Source organism: Dryas octopetala, chromosome 8 (genome assembly GCF_963921425.1).
Source record: "Dryas octopetala chromosome 8, drDryOcto1.1, whole genome shotgun sequence".
In the NCBI taxonomy this organism is placed as follows: Eukaryota; Viridiplantae; Streptophyta; class Magnoliopsida; order Rosales; family Rosaceae; genus Dryas; species Dryas octopetala.
The window spans coordinates 13,573,230-13,591,324 of NC_141373.1; the positions used below are offsets into that span (position 1 = coordinate 13,573,230).

An 18,095-nucleotide genomic window follows, 5' to 3' on the forward strand; every position below is an offset into this window, starting at 1 on the left:
ATAAGTGAGTTTTGGTCATTTCACCCTGTTCTAGTGGTACATGATTCGGTTGATTGGTCGATCTCATGAAGTGTGGTACTGAGAAAGTATAAGACTTAAGCGCTCGTTTGTAACATAAATGAAATCATTAGTGACAAAGTATAAGACTTGAGTGAAATAAATAAAGTATAAGACTTCAGTGAAATCATTAGTAACATAAATGTTAGTGACTAACAATTAAGCGCTCGTTTAAAATATGGACTAGATAGATATAGATTTAAAACATGAGTTTATTTTACATTTGAAATTTTTTTTTGAGGGGAGGGGAAATTGAACTTAGGTGCACAATTAATGGGTAATTCTACGACTCTTCCAACGGGCTACCCACAACTGCTTAACATTTGAAAATTTGTACTGGCCTTTTGCAACTTTATTAAAATTTGCATGTTTACGAAATAGGATTGCAATAAATTGTTACAAAAGCTAGCTCAAAAATATAAAATTCAGTATTGTTACTATAGTTTAGCATAATTTAGTTTGGCATTGAAACCCTCTATTTTTCCAAAACGATTGTATTCAATGGCGAGTACGTAAGGTCTTATATAGGCATCCAGTAGAGTAAAATATCTGAAATATCAATCAAAATGCAAAGTACGTCAAATTTTCCATCAATAATTTGAACGGTGCTAATAATTTGGACTTAATTCTTATCGTATTGAAAATTAATATAATATAAGATTAAAATTTTCAAAATTAAAAGAATAAGACCAAAGTAAAAATTTCATGAAAGTTTAGGGACAAAAAATATCATTTGGCCTAAAAGTTATAATACAACGAACTTAGTTGTACATTGTTAATCACATTTCAGTAATTAAAGATCATACTATTCGAAGTCAGGTTGCTTATTTGGGGTTTAAGTAAACATTATTTAATTTTATTTTATTCTTAAGAAGTTAAGATGATACATGCATAGTTGAACAAAAATTACCCAATGGTGAAAATTTTGTGACATATGGCAGCCGCCTCCTTGACCTATCCCAAGGGATGGCCATGCTAGGTCAATGAATCGAGCTTTGCCATATGATCACTTCAATGAAAACATATGACAATTATAACTAAAATGCATAAGCAAAAGTCACTTGACCTTTTTTTTTTCTTACTTTTTAATCTAGTTAAAAGACACTTGACAGTAAAGTACCATAATTAATTACTTGTAACGCATGCAAGCCTGCTGCCATTCTCTTTCAAGAGTATCTATGTAATTCTCTAATTAATCCCCAAAGATACAAAAACGACCAAACTGAAGAAAACACTAACAATTTAATTAACATCAATGAAATACACTTTATTGCATTATCTGCTATGAAGTAAGTAATAATGCAGAACTTTATAAAAAAACAAAAATTAACAAAAATTGGAGAAAATATGCATGGATATACATATATGGTCTGCAAATACATAAACGACCTCCATGGTAGAAAAAAAGAAAAGGCAATGTGATCACCAGGATTTGATTGCCTGCCTGCCGGAGACAGGCAGTGATTGGAGAACCGCAGGAGGTGGGGACTGGAAAATTGTACGGAAGAACGCCTTAGTTTCAACCTTAGAGATATGATGAATAAGCCTATGCGCATCATATACATAATACACGTGGAGGTAGCATGGACCTGCCTCGTCACCTTAATTTTTTTTTTGTTTTCTTTATAGGAAATAAATAATTTTTTTAAGCACTTGCCCATTGTAATTGAAAACGTACCAAATTGTATTCATCTCAACTTTGTACAGAAGAATATGTCACGTATGACCACGATGACTTCCTATGATGGGCAATTAGACTAATCATATATGTTAACATCACAACATGATAATAACGTGGTATGATGGTTCACTTAAATTTTTTTTAAACTTGTAGAAATGAATAATCCTTATATGTAAGTATATTTAGTCTAATGATCGGATTAGGTCGGAACAAAAAGAAATATATGTGTCGGTGTCACTGCCTCATTCTTGCTTGGAGCTGAGGCTCTCATTCTTTCACTGCCTCTGCCTTTTTAATAGCTGTAACTTGTAAGTAGTGTTAGTCCTCCACTCTGCCTTCTTATCGTTTTTTTTAGTTGGAGAGACAAAGAGATTGAACTTGAGTGCATTGTGGATAATTCTACAGCCTTTCTAACTGGGTTACCCAACAACTGATGCTTTCTTATTGTTTTATTTTTATGTATATTTTCAGAAACTAGGCTTTACTAATACAAACTCTCTGTTACTTAATTATACATACTCAAAGGGAACCAAAGCAAAAGAACTTAGGGGCTTAAATTGTAAATGAACACCATTACACCAAGTATTCGATTCAGAATGAGGACATTATTAACTGTTACCTCTAATATTATTGTTATTAAGATTGATGGCCAAGTACATATATATGTGTCTGCAGCCTTCGTTATTATTTGGTAGGAGCTAGCTCAGAGAAAATTTAGTGCATAAATGTGGTAGTGATTGGCAAGCTAGGCTTATACAAAATACAGCAGCAGCTAGCAGTAGCCAGCTAGCTGGTAAGGAAGCGCCTTGCAATGTTGCCATTTGCACCTTTGGGGAAGAATCCGCCGGGAAGGGATTGGTTGGCAGTTGCATATACAATCCTCAAGATCTCAGTTGCTCCTCTTGAATACGAACGCGAATTCACATCTGCTGACAGCAAGTTAGAGGTGGTCTTGTTCTCCGCCCCAAGCGTCTCGGGGACTATGATGCCTTCGTCTTTGTTACCACACATGGCAAGCCTGTTCCTAAGCGCAGAAATAAGGTTGGTGAAATCAGCCACTGTGAGGTTGTATGGCATCACTGTGTGGTTGGCTCTCTCACTCAGTTTTGTACGTATCACTGCATCTTGTCCAGACTCAACACCCACTCAACACCCAATAGTGATGCAACCAACTAATTCAAGTGGTGGAAGAAATCAGCCAGTAATTAAACATGACCCATGCAATATATACATAATCAAGAAATTAATCAAACTGATTAATTAGTTCTTACTCTGCGATTAGTAGAGGATTTAAGGTTTGGAATGGTGTCAACATAGCCTACTAGTCCCACATAAGGGATGGCATAGGATGCTAACAGATAATTGAGTGAGTTTGCATACGGATCAAAAGGAGGTTTCAGGTTGAAACCCAGTGCTTGGTCAAATAGTTTTGCCCAATTCTGACGGCTCAGGTCTAACAGAGGCCTTGGGAATCCTCCTACTGTTGTAGTAATTGCTCTGAAAATTCATGTACATATAAAACTTCAAAAAATGTATATGTACGTGAAGTAGTTGATGGATCATGAATGTATATATAATTATATATTCACATACCTGAGATGACCAACTTCTTGGTAAGCGAATTCTTGGAAGATGAGAAGAACAAAAGGGTCGTCGTCGAAATTGGCCTTCTGAGGTCCAATGGGAGGAGGACCGCCTTTGGTCAACTCTGGACTGATTTGATCGAGCCCTTTGCCAAGAGCACCCTGCAGAAAAAACTCAGCCTCCAAGAATTCCAAGTTCAAAGCAAATTGAATCCGCTCAGTGTCATTGGCTTCAATGGGTCCGCAGTTAGCAGGAGAACCAAGGCTGCAGAGATTTTCCAGTGCAAGAATAAAAACAAAGGCTTTGAAATAAGACGCTGAAGTTATAGCCATTGCTTTCATATATATGATATATGCAACCAAACTAGTTGATCAAAAAAGTGTTGCTATTTGTGAACTGTGCATTGCCAAGCTTGTATATATAGACATGCAATTAAGTCCAAAAATATCTGTTTAAATTAATGCCTCACTTTCAGTCAAATATGGCTTGAGCCAACTTTTACAGATATTTTGATGTCTCAATTTACTGTTTTGGTTTTAAGTTGTGGGTAAGTTATTGTCCACTTGTTTTTCTAAGGAATGGTTGATCTTGTGCCATGTCTAAGATTAGTTTTGGTGTTGACTTAGGAACTTGTCCTAAGCTTCATAATCTATCATTCAGAACACATCTAAAAAATATCAATTAAAGTGCAGCAAGCTAGCTGCGACACTTTCTGTAGAATTCTCTCACTCTCTGTTCTTCACCTTTACTGCAACTCTTCTTCTACTCTTTCTTGAGATTGTTTGAGTGCAGGTAAATGTTGGAATTTGATTCTAAGCTTACAAGTAATCTAACACACTTATATTAATAAAAGATACAAGTTAGGCAAAAATAAGAACAAAGAAGTTCAGAGAGAGAAGAGAGACTTTCTGGTATATAAAATATGATATAGTAGATCTGGTTTGATCTCATCTTCTTATGATATTTAATAAGTTACATAAAGTATTTTAGAAACATAAATATCTAAGGTAATAATCTCAGCCATTAATTGTGAGTTTAAGTGTCAAACCATCTAACATATAAGCCATAACAATTAAGTTAAATGGTTTTTTTCATATTTAGTACCTGAACTTTGACCATTGTCTTAATGTGGTACCTAAACTTTTATTTGTCCCAATTGAGTACTTAAACTTTTATTTTGTGTCTAATAGATACCAAAATGAATTTCTGTTAAAATTGTCAACAAAAGTTAGGGGCAATATAGTCACTTCAAAAAATTTATATTTAATTTTTAATTTTTAATTTTTTTTGTTTGTTGTGTGTTTTTTTTTTAATAATTTTAAACATATAAAGAAAATAATTAAAATATACTTTGACTATATTGCCCCTAATTTTTATTGACAATTTTAACAAAAATTCATTTTGATACCTATTAGATACAAAATAAAAGTTTAGGTACTCAATTGGGACAAATAAAAGTTTAGGTACCATATTAAAACAAGAGTCAAAATTTAGGTACTAAATATAAAATAAACCCTAAGTTAAAGCATAAAGCAAAATAAAAAAAGATATTTTCTGTCAAAATTGGATCGAGGATCGATTGTAAAATTTATGTGTCGGTGGAGATGATAGATAGTGAGACGAAGTTGCTTTTGTTGGCAAGTCATCCACGTACTGTTGAAGAATATTTACTTCAACCAATGAGATGTGGATTTCATTAGACAAAAGAATGTTCGGAAAGCAGCACAAGACCCTACTCAGCTAGAAAAAGCACTCGATGAGTAACAATTTTATGGTCACGCTGCTAATGTTTCATAGTTGTAAGATTTTGATCATCTATGATGTATAATAGATGGATGTTATATATATATATATATATATATATATATGACACATTATGGTTGGCAATTGGTCAAAAAAAATTTTATGAGTTATTTGCACACATGGTGCAAAGTCTAGGTGGTAAATGTACAAAATAACTATTTTTTATTACTTTCCATTTTGTCCTTGAACAAAATTTTAAAAAGCTAATTTTTTTGAGAAAATTGAAAATGCATTTCTAAATAATTTTTGTAATGAAAATATATATTTTTGCATTTCAATTAAAAATAAAAAAAATATTAATCAACCAAAAATGGTGGTTGTGGTGGCTGTGAAGTACTACTGCAACGGTGGTGGACCGGTGGTGGCTAAGAAGTGTGAAGGTGGGAGTTTGATTAATCATTTTTAATTCTAGAATTTTTTAGTTTATAAAATAAATATTTCTAATGAAATATAATTATTTTAATGTATTTTCAAACACTAACAGGTTTACGATATTAATCTTTTGTGCTTGAAGATCAGCATGCATCTTTCCCTCCAGTCATGAATACTGATAGCTGATGGTGTGGTTAATGTAATTGGGTAGACCTGTAAAGAACACAAGCAAAGGCCGATAATTTTATTGAGTATGAAACTTTTTGGCAAGTAAAAAAGCAAGTATTTTTAAATGTGTTATATATAAATTGACGATAATATCTTTAGACTTAATAGAAAATTGAATGGAATGTAATGATAGGTGTCATATTAGCACCCTTTGTAAAGTATGGGTGACAATTGGCCAAAAAAAGTGATATTTGCACACATAGTGCAAAGTCTGAATGATAAATGTGCCAAATAGCCATTTTTCTTTAAATTTGTTTAAGGATAGAGTTGGGAAAAAAATAAATTATGGGTTCAACCGTTTCAACTCAGTAGAATAGGTTGGTCAATTTTGAGCCACTCTTTCTGTTTTCACCATTGCTGTGGAAAGGTAGCTTCCAAACTCCAAAGTGACACATATTAGGAAATTCAAGTTTCCTTTAAAAAAAAATCAAGATAGTTGGTATGAAACACGCAATCTTAACTCGCTGCTGGCATTCTTCTAGAATGAAAGTTGCAGTTTGTGTTTTGAAGCAGTCCAACACCATTAATTCCCACAAGAAAATAACTTACCTGCCCCGTGTTAGGGGACAGGTGGTATCACAAGAGAGAAAGAAAAAGAGAGAGAGAAAGAAAAAGAGAGAGAGGAGAGAGATAGAGAGAGAGAGAGAGGCTGGGATGGGGATGTCAGCTGGTGTCATCGGGGGGGTGCAGGCAAGTTCTTCTCATAACCCCCCCCCCCCCCGCCGTAAATATTTCAACTAAGATATGTCTCCATGACTATGACTCTGAGTAATCAAGTGCTCCACTTCTCTGATCTCTCTTTTTCTCTCTCACACAAAGGTCAAAGGGAAAGAAGACAGAATATATAATAACATTGCAGGCTTGCAGAATGCAAGGTTGGAAAGTAGCAGAAGACTAGTTGCCAGAGCAAAAGACTAACCCAAATCATAAATCATATCTCTCTTTTTCTCTCTCACACAAAGGTCAAAGGGAAAGAAGACAGAATATATAATAACATTGCAGGCTTGCAGCATGCAAGGTTGGAAAGTAGCAGAAGACTAGTTGCCAGAGCAAAAGATTAACCCAAATCATAAATCATAGCTGTGCATTAGCTTTTCAGAAAGTTGGAAATAATTATGTAGACTAATCAGATCTGGATCCTCAATTGGGTTTTTATATGCTTGTTTTTACTTTTCTTGTAACCTACACGCTGATATACCCACAAAGAAAATCTGTGACTCCGTCTCAGGCGGGTATGTCAAGAATCGAGTATGTTCCAAATCCAACATAGTCACAGTCTGAGGACAATCCTCAATCTCCATCTTCCTCTTACACCCTTTCCTGCTATCCATGGGATCAACTAGCTCGAAATTGAGAGACAGACATCCACATACCGGATTCGAATCATTATAAGTACAAATTCCCATGTCCCCACAGTACCCGAAAACCTGACACTGGTCAGTAACAGCAGCCCATCTCTCAATTTTACTCCCACTACCTCTAGGAGAGCTATAAATCCTCAAATTCCCATCACTCCCTAGCTTCAAGAACCTCAAAGCATCACCCACTTCAGCATAGTCATTACTATAAGCAACAATAGCCGCAGTAGACAAGCTTGGATCAGAAATAGACAAAATCCCAATAGGCTGCAATCCTATGCTAGGTGAAGTCAAATTGTCATTAATGGAAGAGTTCATATATGGACTAGATATATGGACTAGATAGATATATGGACTAGATAGATATAGATTTAAAACATGAGTTGATTTAACATTTGAAAGTTTTTTTTTTAGTTTTTTATTTTTTTTTTAGGGGAGGGGGAATTGAACTTGGGTGCAGAATTAATGGGTAATTCCACGACTAGCTCTTCCAACTGGGCTACCCACAACTGTTTAACATTTGAAAATTTGTACTGGCCTTTTGCAACTTTATTAAAATTTGTTTACGTAATAGGATTGCAAGAAATTGTTACAAAAGCTCAAAAATATAAAATTCAGTATTATTACTATAGTTTAGCATAATTTTGTTTGGCATTGAAACCCTCTATTTTTCTAAAACGATTGTATTCAATGGCAAGTACGTAAGGTCTTATATATAGGCATTCAGGTGGAGTAAAATGTCCGAAATATCAATCAAATGCAAAGCTTGTCAAATTTTCCATCAACAATTTGAACGGTGCTAATAAATTGGACTTAATTCTTATCGTATTGAAAATTAATATAATACAAGACTAAAATTGTTAAAATTAAAAGAATAAGATCAAAGTGAAAATTTCATGAAAGTTTAGGGACAAAAAATATCATTTGGCCTAAAAGTTATAATACAACGAACTTAGTTGTACATTGTTAATCACAGTTCACTAATTAAAGATCATACTATTCGAAGTTAGGTTGCTTATTTGGGGTTTAAGTAAACATTATTTTATTTTATTTTTTTCTTAAGAAGTTAAGATGATACATGCATAGTTGAACAAAAATTACCCAATGGTGAAAATTTTGTGACATATGGCAGCCGCCTCCTTGACCTATCCCAAGGGCTGGCCACGCTAGCTCAATGAATCGAGCTTTGCCATATGATCACTTCAATGAAAACAGATGACAGTTATAACTAAAATGCATAAGCAAAAGTCACTTGACCTTTTTTTTTTTGTCTTACTTTTTAATCTAGTTAAAAGACACTTGACAGTAAAGTACCATACTTAATTACTTGTAACGCATGCAAGCCTGCTGCCAATCTCTTTCAAGAGTATCTATGTAATTCTCTAATTAATCCCCAATTAAAGATACAAAACCGACCAAACTGAAGAAAACACTAACAATTTAATTAACATCAATGAAATACACTTTATTGCATTATCTGCTATGAAGTAAGTAATAATGCAGAACTTTATAAAAAAAAAAAAAACAAAAAATAACAAAAATTGGAGAAATAAAAGGACAAAATTTAGCAAAATTCATTTCAAATTATAGAACAAAAAAAAGGCTTAATTATCGATTTACCACCCAAAACTGTAACTCATTCCCACTTTACCACCTGAAAGTTTTTTTGTCCCAGATTACCACCTGTAACTTACATCCGTGTCCCATTTTACCTTGTTCCGTCAACAATTCCGTTAATGCTGACGATCTGGCCGTTAATGCTGACGTGGCGCGCTAGATGTGCGCCACGTGTCACATCTTTTTTTTTTCGAATTTTTTTATTTTTTTTATAAACTTTGAAAATTAATTAAAAATAGCTCCGAACTCAGAAAAATACACGAAAAATTCCTACGGACTCGTCTTGATTAGCACTAATTTACTATAAGGTTAAATTACCAATTTGCTCTCTAAAAATTTTCAAAAAAATTAGAAAGTCCAAATTTATTTCTAAAAAATTAAAATAAATTTTCCTCTATTAAATAAATTCTAGAAAAAATTCTAGAATTTTCGTAAACTCTTGGACAAATTCTCAAAAATATTTTGAAAAATTACCAAAAGCTTGTTTTAGAGAATTATTTCGAGACTTTACAGAAATTTTAGAATTTTTCTAGAATTTATTTTATAGGGAATTTTATTTTTCTCTAAGACCGAGAGGTCTTTTGGGTAGCAAGTGTTCACAAAAAAGGTATTGTTAGTTTTTAGAAGACTAACGGTGCAGACCTCATATTTTTTGGAGTTCGGGAGATTATTCTATGAATTTTCAAAGAGCCTAGAGTATTTTAATTTTCTAGAAATAAATTTGGACTTTCCAAATTTTTTGGAAATTTTTAGAGGGAAAATTGGCATTTTTACCCCATATTAAATTAGTACTAGTTAAGACAAGTCGGTAGGAATTTTCCGTGTATTTTTCTAAGTTCGGAGCTATTAATTAATTTTCAAAGTTTATAAAAATAGAAAAATCAAAAAAATCAAAAAATACAAAAAAGATGTGACACGTGGCGCACATCCAGCGCGCCACGTCAGCATTAACGGAATTGTTGACGGAACAAGGTAAAATGGGACACGGATGTAAATTACAGGTGGTAATCTGGGACAAAAAAACTTTCAGGTGGTAAAGTGGGAATGAGTTATAATTTTGGGTGGTAAATCAATAATTAAGCCCAAAAACAATGATGGTGTTTACAGCGCTGTAAGGAACAAGGAACACGTAGCAAGTACAAATTAATAAATCAAATATTAGAAGAATATCATCCAAATAGTAACTGAAACAGAAGAATGTACAAAAATTAAGAAACGCCATATATATATACAAGTTATACATGTATATTAATTATTTCCATTTCCCATGTACTGATATACATAATACATTATATACGCATGGATATACATATATGGTCTGCAAATACATAAACGACCTCCATGGTAGAAAAAAAGAAAAGGCAATGTGATCACCAGGATTTGATCGCCTGCCTGCCGGAGACAGGCAGTGATTGGAGAACCGCAGGAGGTGGGGACTGGAAAATTGTACGGAAGAACGCCTTATTTTCAACCTTAGAGATATGATGAATAAGCCTGTGCGCATCATATACATAGTACACGTGGAGGTAGCATGGACCTGCCTCGTCACCTTAATTTTTCGTTTTGTTTTGTTATTAGCATGGACCATGATAATAACGTGGTATGATGGTTCACTTAAATTTTTTTCAAACTTGTAAAGATGAATAATCCTTATATGTAAGTATATTTAGTCTAATGATCGGATTAGGTCGGAACAAAATTAGAAATATATGTGTCGGTGTCCCTGCCTCATTCTTGTTTGGAGCTGAGGCTCTCATTCTTTCACTGCCTCTGCCTTTTTAATAGCTGTAACTTGTAGTAGTGTTAGTCCTCCACTCTGCCTTCTTATCGTTTTTTTTTTTAGTTGGAGAGAGTGGAGATTGAACTTGAGTGCATTGTGGGTAATTCTACGGTCTTACCAACTGGGTTACCCAACAACTGATGTCTTCTTATTGTTTTATTTTTATGTATATTTTCAGAAACTAGGCTTTACTAATACAAACTCTCTGTTACTTAATTATACATACTCAAAGGGAACCAAAGCAAAAGAACTTGGGGCTTAAATTGAAAATGAACACCATTACACCAAGTATTCGATTCAGAATGAGGACATTATTAACTGGTGCCTCTAATATTATTGTTATTAAGATTGATGGCCAAGTACATATATATGTGTCTGCAGCCTCAGTTATTATTTGGTAGGAGCTAGCTCAGAGAAAATTAAGTACATAAATGTGGTAGTGATTGGCAAGCTAGGCTTATACAAAATACAGCAGCAGCTAGCAGTAGCTAGCTAGCTGGTAAGGAAGCGCCTTGCAATGTTGCCATTTGCACCTTTGGGGAAGAATCCGCCGGGAAGGGATTGATTGGCAGTTGCATATACAATCCTCAAGATCTCAGTTGCTCCTCTTGAATACGAACGCGAATTCACATCTGCTGACAGCAAGTTAGAGGTGGTCATGTTCTCCGCCCCAAGCGTCTCGGGGACTATGATGCCTTCGTCTTTGTTACCACACATGGCAAGCCTGTTCCTAAGCGCAGAAATAAGGTTGGTGAAATCAGCCACTGTGAGGTTGTATGGCATCACTGTGTGGTTGGCTCTCTCACTCAGTTTTGTACGTATCACTGCATCTTGTCCAGACTCAACACCCAATAGTGATGCAACCAACTAATTCAAGTGGTGGAAGAAATCAGCCAGTCATTAAACATGACCCACATAATATGTATATATAATCAAGAAATTAATCAAACTGATTAATTAGTTCTTACTCTGCGATTAGTAGAGGATTTAAGGTTTGGAATGGTGTCAACATAGCCTACTAGTCCCACATAAGGGATGGCATAAGATGCTAACAGATAATTGAGTGAGTTTGCATACGGATCAAAAGGAGGTTTCAGGTTGAAACCCAGTGCTTGGTCAAATAGTTTTGCCCAATTCTGACGGCTCAGGTCTAACAGAGGCCTTGGGAATCCTCCTACTGTTGTAGTAATTGCTCTGAAAATTCATGCACATAAAACTTCAAAAAATGTATATGTACGTGAAGTAGTTGATGGATCATGAATGTATATATAATTATATATTCACATACCTGAGATGACCAACTTCTTGGTAAGCGAATTCTTGGAAGATGAGAAGAACAAAAGGGTCGTCGTCGAAATTGGCCTTCTGAGGTCCAATGGGAGGAGGACCGCCTTTGGTCAACTCTGGACTGATTTGATCGAGCCCTTTGCCAAGAGCACCCTGCAGAAAAAACTCAGCCTCCAAGAATTCCAAGTTCAAAGCAAATTGAATCCGCTCAGTGTCATTGGCTTCAATGGGTCCGCAGTTAGCAGGAGAACCAAGGCTGCAGAGATTTTCCAGTGCAAGAATAAAAACAAAGGCTTTGAAATAAGACGCTGAAGTTATAGCCATTGCTTTCATATATATGATATATGCAACCAAACTAGTTGATCAAAAAAGTGTTGCTATTTGTGAACTGTGCATTTGCCAAGCTTCTATATATATATATATAGACATGCAATTAAGTCCAAAATATCTGTTGAAATATTAATGCTTCACTTTCCGTCAAATATGGCTTGAGCCAACTTTTATAGATATTTTGATGTTTCAATTTACTGTTTTGGTTTTAAGTTGTGGGTAAGTTATTGTCCACTTGTTTTTCTAATGAATGGTTGATCTCGTGCCACATCGTTGTCTAAGATTAGTTTTGGTGTTGACTTAGGAACTTGTCCTAAGCTTCACAATCTATCATTCAGAACACATCCAAAAAGTATCAATTAAAGTGCAGCAAGCTAGCTGCGACACTATTCTGTAGAATTCTCTCACTCTCTGTTCTTCACCATTACTGCAACTCTTCTTCTACTCTTTCTTGAGATTGTTTGAGTGCAGGTAAATGTTGGAATTTGATTCTAAGCTTAAAAGTTATCTCACACACTTATATTAATGAAAGATACAAGTTACGCAAAAATAAGAACAAAGAAGTTCAGAGAGAGAAGAGAGAGTTTCTGGTGTAGAAAATATGATGTAGTAGATCTGGTTTGATCTCATCTTCTAGAAACATTAATATCTAAGGTAATGATGTAAGCCATCACTTGTGAGCTTAAGTGTCAAACCATCTAACATATAAATTAATAACCAACTATAAATTATATCAATTTATAGTTGATATAAATTGATCGCCAAAAGCTAAAAAAAGTTGCTCAACTATAAATTATATCAATTTCATTGCAAATTGATCGCAAACTTAATTTAATGTTTTACCAAACAATAATACAAGCACCGGAAACTTCTCTCGAATTAAAATTTCAATATTCCTAATTTCCACATCCCACCCACTAGATTCTTTCTTCACTTGCTTCTAATTTTTATGCAGACTTTAAAGTTAGAATCCTGCAACATTCATAAATGATTCCAAGGAAATTTTATACAAGACGATGAAAAAAGGTTGGAATTGGTCATGGGCAAAGAAGGTTCATCATCATATAATTCAAACAAAGAGATTAAAGGCTCATCGGCCAAAGAAAAATGTTCAGTATCATCATATATTCCTAACTCTGGAAAAGAAAGGAGTAAGATGTCAAATGACTCAAATTATGTAAGTGTAACACATGGTTCCCACATGGTAAAGGTCAATGCATGTAAAGAGACAAGCTATGTGTGACTATGTTGTTGCAAAGACTAGAAAGATTGGTGAGCATGAGGTAGGACTATATATTTACCATATTTGATGGCTATTAATTCAAACAATAGAATTATTGCATACTTGCAATCTCATATATATGTTTAACATCGGTCCGTTTCTTAAGATGAACAAGTGAGGAATAACACATTTAATGGTTGGATTGAACACGATTGTAAAATTAATAATTTATTAAAATAAATCCAACCCTTGTATGTGTGTCTCAAATATTAAGTCCCTCATAGGAACCGGGTTGTGTTTAACACTATCATTACATATCCTTTTTTTTCCTTATTAGACACAATGAATGCAATGAGGGAATTAAGGATATCTTATAACCGATAATAGATTTATGGAGAAACCAAAAATAGATGGTTTTGGCGGGTTAGTGGTTGCAATTGAAATTATGACAATGTTATTCATGAATCACCATGCCAGTGTCAAATTATAAGCTAGTGGTAGCAAATGTTAGAGATTCTCGGATTGTTATCTACTACACGAACGATATGGCTAAACAATTATTTATTGATCATGTGCTCAACAATGAAATAATTGGGTAAGGAGGAGACTGAGTGGTGCACATTTTAGGTTGCACCATTACATTGGCCTTTACCATATGGAAACCATATGTTACACCTACATGATCTGAGTCATTTGACATCCTACTCTTTTCTTTTACAGTGTTAGGAATATGTGATGATATTGAACATTTTTCTTTGGTCGATGAACCTTTCATTTCTTTGTCCGAAATAAGCTGGTGGTAGCCAGTTTTAGGGATTCTGAAGCTGTTATCTACTGCAAATCTACAAGAGAAGTATGGTTAAACGATTAGTTGTTGATCGTATGCTCATCAACAAAATGGAAAGAAAAGCAATTATGAAAAAAAGGTGGTTTCAAAAGGAGGGGACTAGGTGGCCCACGTCTTAGGGGAAGTTTCAGCTATCGAGAGCATGCATTTGGTGTCAGTGTTTTCAATAAATATGTGAGTTGTGAAATTTATGTGCTGGTGGAGATGATAGATGGTGAGACGAAGTTACTTTTGTTGGCAAGTCATCCACGTATTGTTGAAGAATATTTACTTCAACCAATGAGATGTGGATTTCATAAGACAAAAGAATGTTCGGAAAGCAGCACAAGACCCTACTCAGCTAGAAAATTAAAGCACTCGATGAGTAAGAATTTTATGATCACGCTGCTAATGTTTCATAGTTTTAAGATTTTGATCATCTATGATGTATAATAGATGGGTGTTATATAATATATATATATATATATGACACATTATGGGTGGCAATTGGTTAAAAAAAAAATTTTATGAGTGTTATTTGCACACATAGTGCAAAGTCTGGGTGATAAATGTACAAAATAACCAATTTTTTTTAACTTTCTATTTTGTCCTTGAACAGAATTTTTAAAAAACTAATTTTTTTTTTTTAGAAAATTGAAAATGCATTTCTAAATAATTTTTGTAATGAAAAAATATATTTTTGCATTTCAATTAAAATTATACATCATCTATGATGTATAATAGATGGGTGTTATATAATATATATATATGACACATTATGGGTGGCAATTGGTTAAAAAAAAAAATTTATGAGTGTTATTTGCACACATAGTGCAAAGTCTGGGTGATAAATGTACAAAATAACCAATTTTTTTTTAACTTTCTATTTTGTCCTTGAACAGAATTTTTAAAAAACTAATTTTTTTTTTTTTAGAAAATTGAAAATGCATTTCTAAATAATTTTTGTAATGAAAAAATATATTTTTGCATTTCAATTAAAAATAAAAAAAATATTAATCAACCAAAAATGGTGGTTGTGGTGGCTGTGAAGTACTGCAACGGTGGTGGAACGGTGGTGGCTAAGAAGTGTGAAGGTGGGAGTTTGATTAATCATTTTTAATTCTAGAATTTTTTAGTTTATAAAATAAATATTTCTAATGAAATATAATTATTTTAATGTATTTTCAAACACTAACAGGTTTACGATATTAATCTTTTGTGCTTGAAGATCAGCATGCATCTTTCCCTCCAGTCATGAATACTGATAGCTGATGGTGTGGTTAATGTAATTGGGTAGACATGTAAAGAACACAAGCAAAGGCCGATAATTTTATTGAGTATGAAACTTTTTGGCAAGTAAAAAAGCAAGTATTTTTAAATGTGTTATATATAAATTGACGATAATATCTTTAGACTTAATAGAAAATTGAATGGAATGTAATGATAGGTGTCATATTAGCACCATTTGTAAAGTATGGGTGACAATTGGCCAACAAAAGTGATATTTGCACACATAGTGCAAAGTCTGAATGATAAATGTGCCAAATAGCCATTTTTCTTTAAATTTGTTTAAGGATAGAGTTGGGAAAAAAATAAATTATGGGTTCAACCGTTCAACTCAGTAGAATAGGTTGGTCAATTTTGAGCCACTCTTTCTGTTTTCACCATTGCTGTGGAAAGGTAGCTTCCAAACTCCAAAGTGACACATATTAGGAAATTCAAGTTTCCTTTAAAAAAAAAATCAAGATAGTTGGTATGAAACACGCAACCGCTCTTAACTCGCTGCTGGCATTCTTCTAGAATGAAAGTTGCAGTTTGTGTTTTGAAACAGTCCAACACCATTAATTCCCACAAGAAAATAACTTACCTGCCCCGTGTTAGGGGACAGGTGGTATCACAAGAGAGAAAGAAAAAGAGAGAGAGAGAGAGAGAGAGAGAGAGAGAGAGAAAGAAAAAGAGAGAGAAAGAGAGAGAGGAAAGAGATAGAGAGAGAGGCTGGGATGGGGATGCCAGTTGGTGTCATCGGGGGTGCAGGCAAGTTCTTCTCATACACCCCCCCCCCCCCCCGGTAAATATTTCAACTAAGATATGTCTCCGGCCATGACTATGTGATAGATACCTGGTTATTTGGGCTTTAGGATGGGTCATGGTTATATTAGTATTGGGCTTATGGCAGGGTAATTCAGTAAGATGGCTTCAAAGTATGTGAATTCTAGAAAGGTCTTCCTTGCCAGCTGTCTTACTCACGTTATTAGTATTGTTAAGCCTTAGTAGTTGCTTTTTTCCTTTTGGGCAAGTTTCTTTTCTTTATATGTATTGCAGTATCACAATTGCAAGGCAGACTTGGATGAAATGATATTTTCTTTTGTGGTGATGACCAGTTAAATCATCTTTTTTCGTCTTTTTCTTCTTTTCTTGCTATTTTTCTTATCTGCTCAACTCAGGGTGCCACCATAGGTATCAGAGCCAGTACCTGCATATGGGTCCTAAATCAAAAAATCAAGGGCTTCTTGACTCCACGTCCACCGATGTCGACCTCTCAAATGCACTTATGGAGTCCAAATTCAATGAGATCCACACTGTCATCTCATCCTTGATTAGCCAGCAAGATGATTTCAAGGCCACTGTTCGTAGTGAGTTTCTTACTTTTCAAAAAACTCTTTTGGAGGAATTTGGGAAGCTCCAGATTGGTCCTCACCCTTCCATTCCACCAGATTTCACTGTTTCCCGTCCTCCACCTTCCACTCCACCAGATCTCACTGCTTCCCTTCCTATTTTTGGTTCTCTTCCACCGACCCATCCCCTCCCTTCCCAGCTTCCTCCTTCCTCGGGTCCCACTGCCACTCCTATCGGGTTGGGTTTTCTTTCCACCGACTCGTCGCCTAGCCGTCCTTCAAGTTTGCCTTCCGCTGGGCCTCCTTCCCTTTCCATTTACATACCCACCTCGTCCCACCCATATTCCCCACCTTTCCCCCATAACCACCAGTACAACCCACCACCAACCCCTTCCCCATACTCTTCTCCAAGCCACACCAACCAATACAACCCACCACTTCCTCCCACCTCTCTTCTTCTGGCCACTTTTCCTCCCCCGCCTCACAACTCCATGCGACCATTAAAGCTCGAATTGCCTCGTTTCTCAGGGGATGACCCGTTGGCTTCGGTCTCTAATGCTGACTGTTTCTTTAAGTTTCACAATGTTTTGGAGGATCAAAAGGTGTCGATTGCTTCCCTCCACCTTGATGGGGATGCTTTGGCCTGGCTGAATTGGTATGAGGCCCGTTTCCCTAGTCCGTGTTGGACTACTTTCACTGCTATGCTCTATCAGCGTTTTGGCGTGCCTGATTTCTTAGATCTTAACGCTGCTGTGGCCAAGCTCACTCAAACGGGCACTGTGGATGAGTACGTTACGGCGTTTCTCCGCCTATCTTGTCGTGCACCGTCTTGGTCTGATGAACTTCTCCTCGGCTGTTTTGTTGGTGGCCTTAAAGACGAGTTACGCCATGAGGTACGCTCTTTCCGGCCCACTACTTTGCAATCTGTCTTTGAGTTGGCTCGTATCCAAGAGGCCAAACTCTTGGCCCAATCTATTGGTCGGCGTTCTCTCCCACGGGGGTCCACTGATTTCGCTCTTCGGCCCGATACTGGTTCCTATTTTCCACCTTCGAATCTTCGGCCTATTGTCACTATGCCCCCATCGCCACGGGCGCCTGCCCCCCCAGCTCCACACTGACCACAACTGCCTCCATCTGCTACTAATCAAATACGACGCCTTACTTCAGCAGAGGTTCAGGATCGTCGTGCCCGAAACCTTTGTTTCCATTGTGATGCTCCCTTCCGTCCAGGCCACCGTTGCAGTAATTGACCTCAACTCCTCTTAATTGAATGTGACAGTGAGGAGCTTGAGGAGGAGGTATTCCATGAAGCAGGGGATGTGGTGCCTGACTCAC

At 35.6% G+C, this 18,095-nt stretch overlaps 1 protein-coding gene and 1 pseudogene across 1 annotated transcript; both read right to left on the reverse strand.

Moving 5' to 3' along the window:
- Positions 1-2,853: 2,853 nt before the first annotated feature.
- On the reverse strand, positions 2,854-3,696 carry LOC147277409 (ferritin-like catalase Nec2 pseudogene; annotated as a pseudogene).
- Positions 3,697-10,809: 7,113 nt separating this feature from the next.
- LOC147277410 (ferritin-like catalase Nec2) lies at positions 10,810-12,126 on the reverse strand. The gene is made up of 3 exons (XM_086254741.1): positions 11,769-12,126; positions 11,449-11,674; positions 10,810-11,347 (listed from the first exon to the last, which is right to left on the reverse strand). Exons 1-3 carry the CDS (start codon positions 12,098-12,100, stop codon positions 10,973-10,975), a joined length of 933 nt encoding a protein of 310 aa, XP_086110867.1. The 5' UTR covers positions 12,101-12,126; the 3' UTR covers positions 10,810-10,972.
- Positions 12,127-18,095: the final 5,969 nt, after the last annotated feature.

Coding starts and splice junctions, on each gene's coding strand:
- LOC147277410 (XM_086254741.1), bottom strand. CDS start 12,100: ATGAAAGCAATGGCTATAACTTCAGCGTCTTATTTCAAAGCCTTTGTT. Junction 11,675..11,768: donor CAAGAAGTTGGTCATCTCAG/GTATGTGAATAT, acceptor ATGAATTTTCAG/AGCAATTACTACAACAGTAG. Junction 11,348..11,448: donor AATCCTCTACTAATCGCAGA/GTAAGAACTAAT, acceptor CACTTGAATTAG/TTGGTTGCATCACTATTGGG.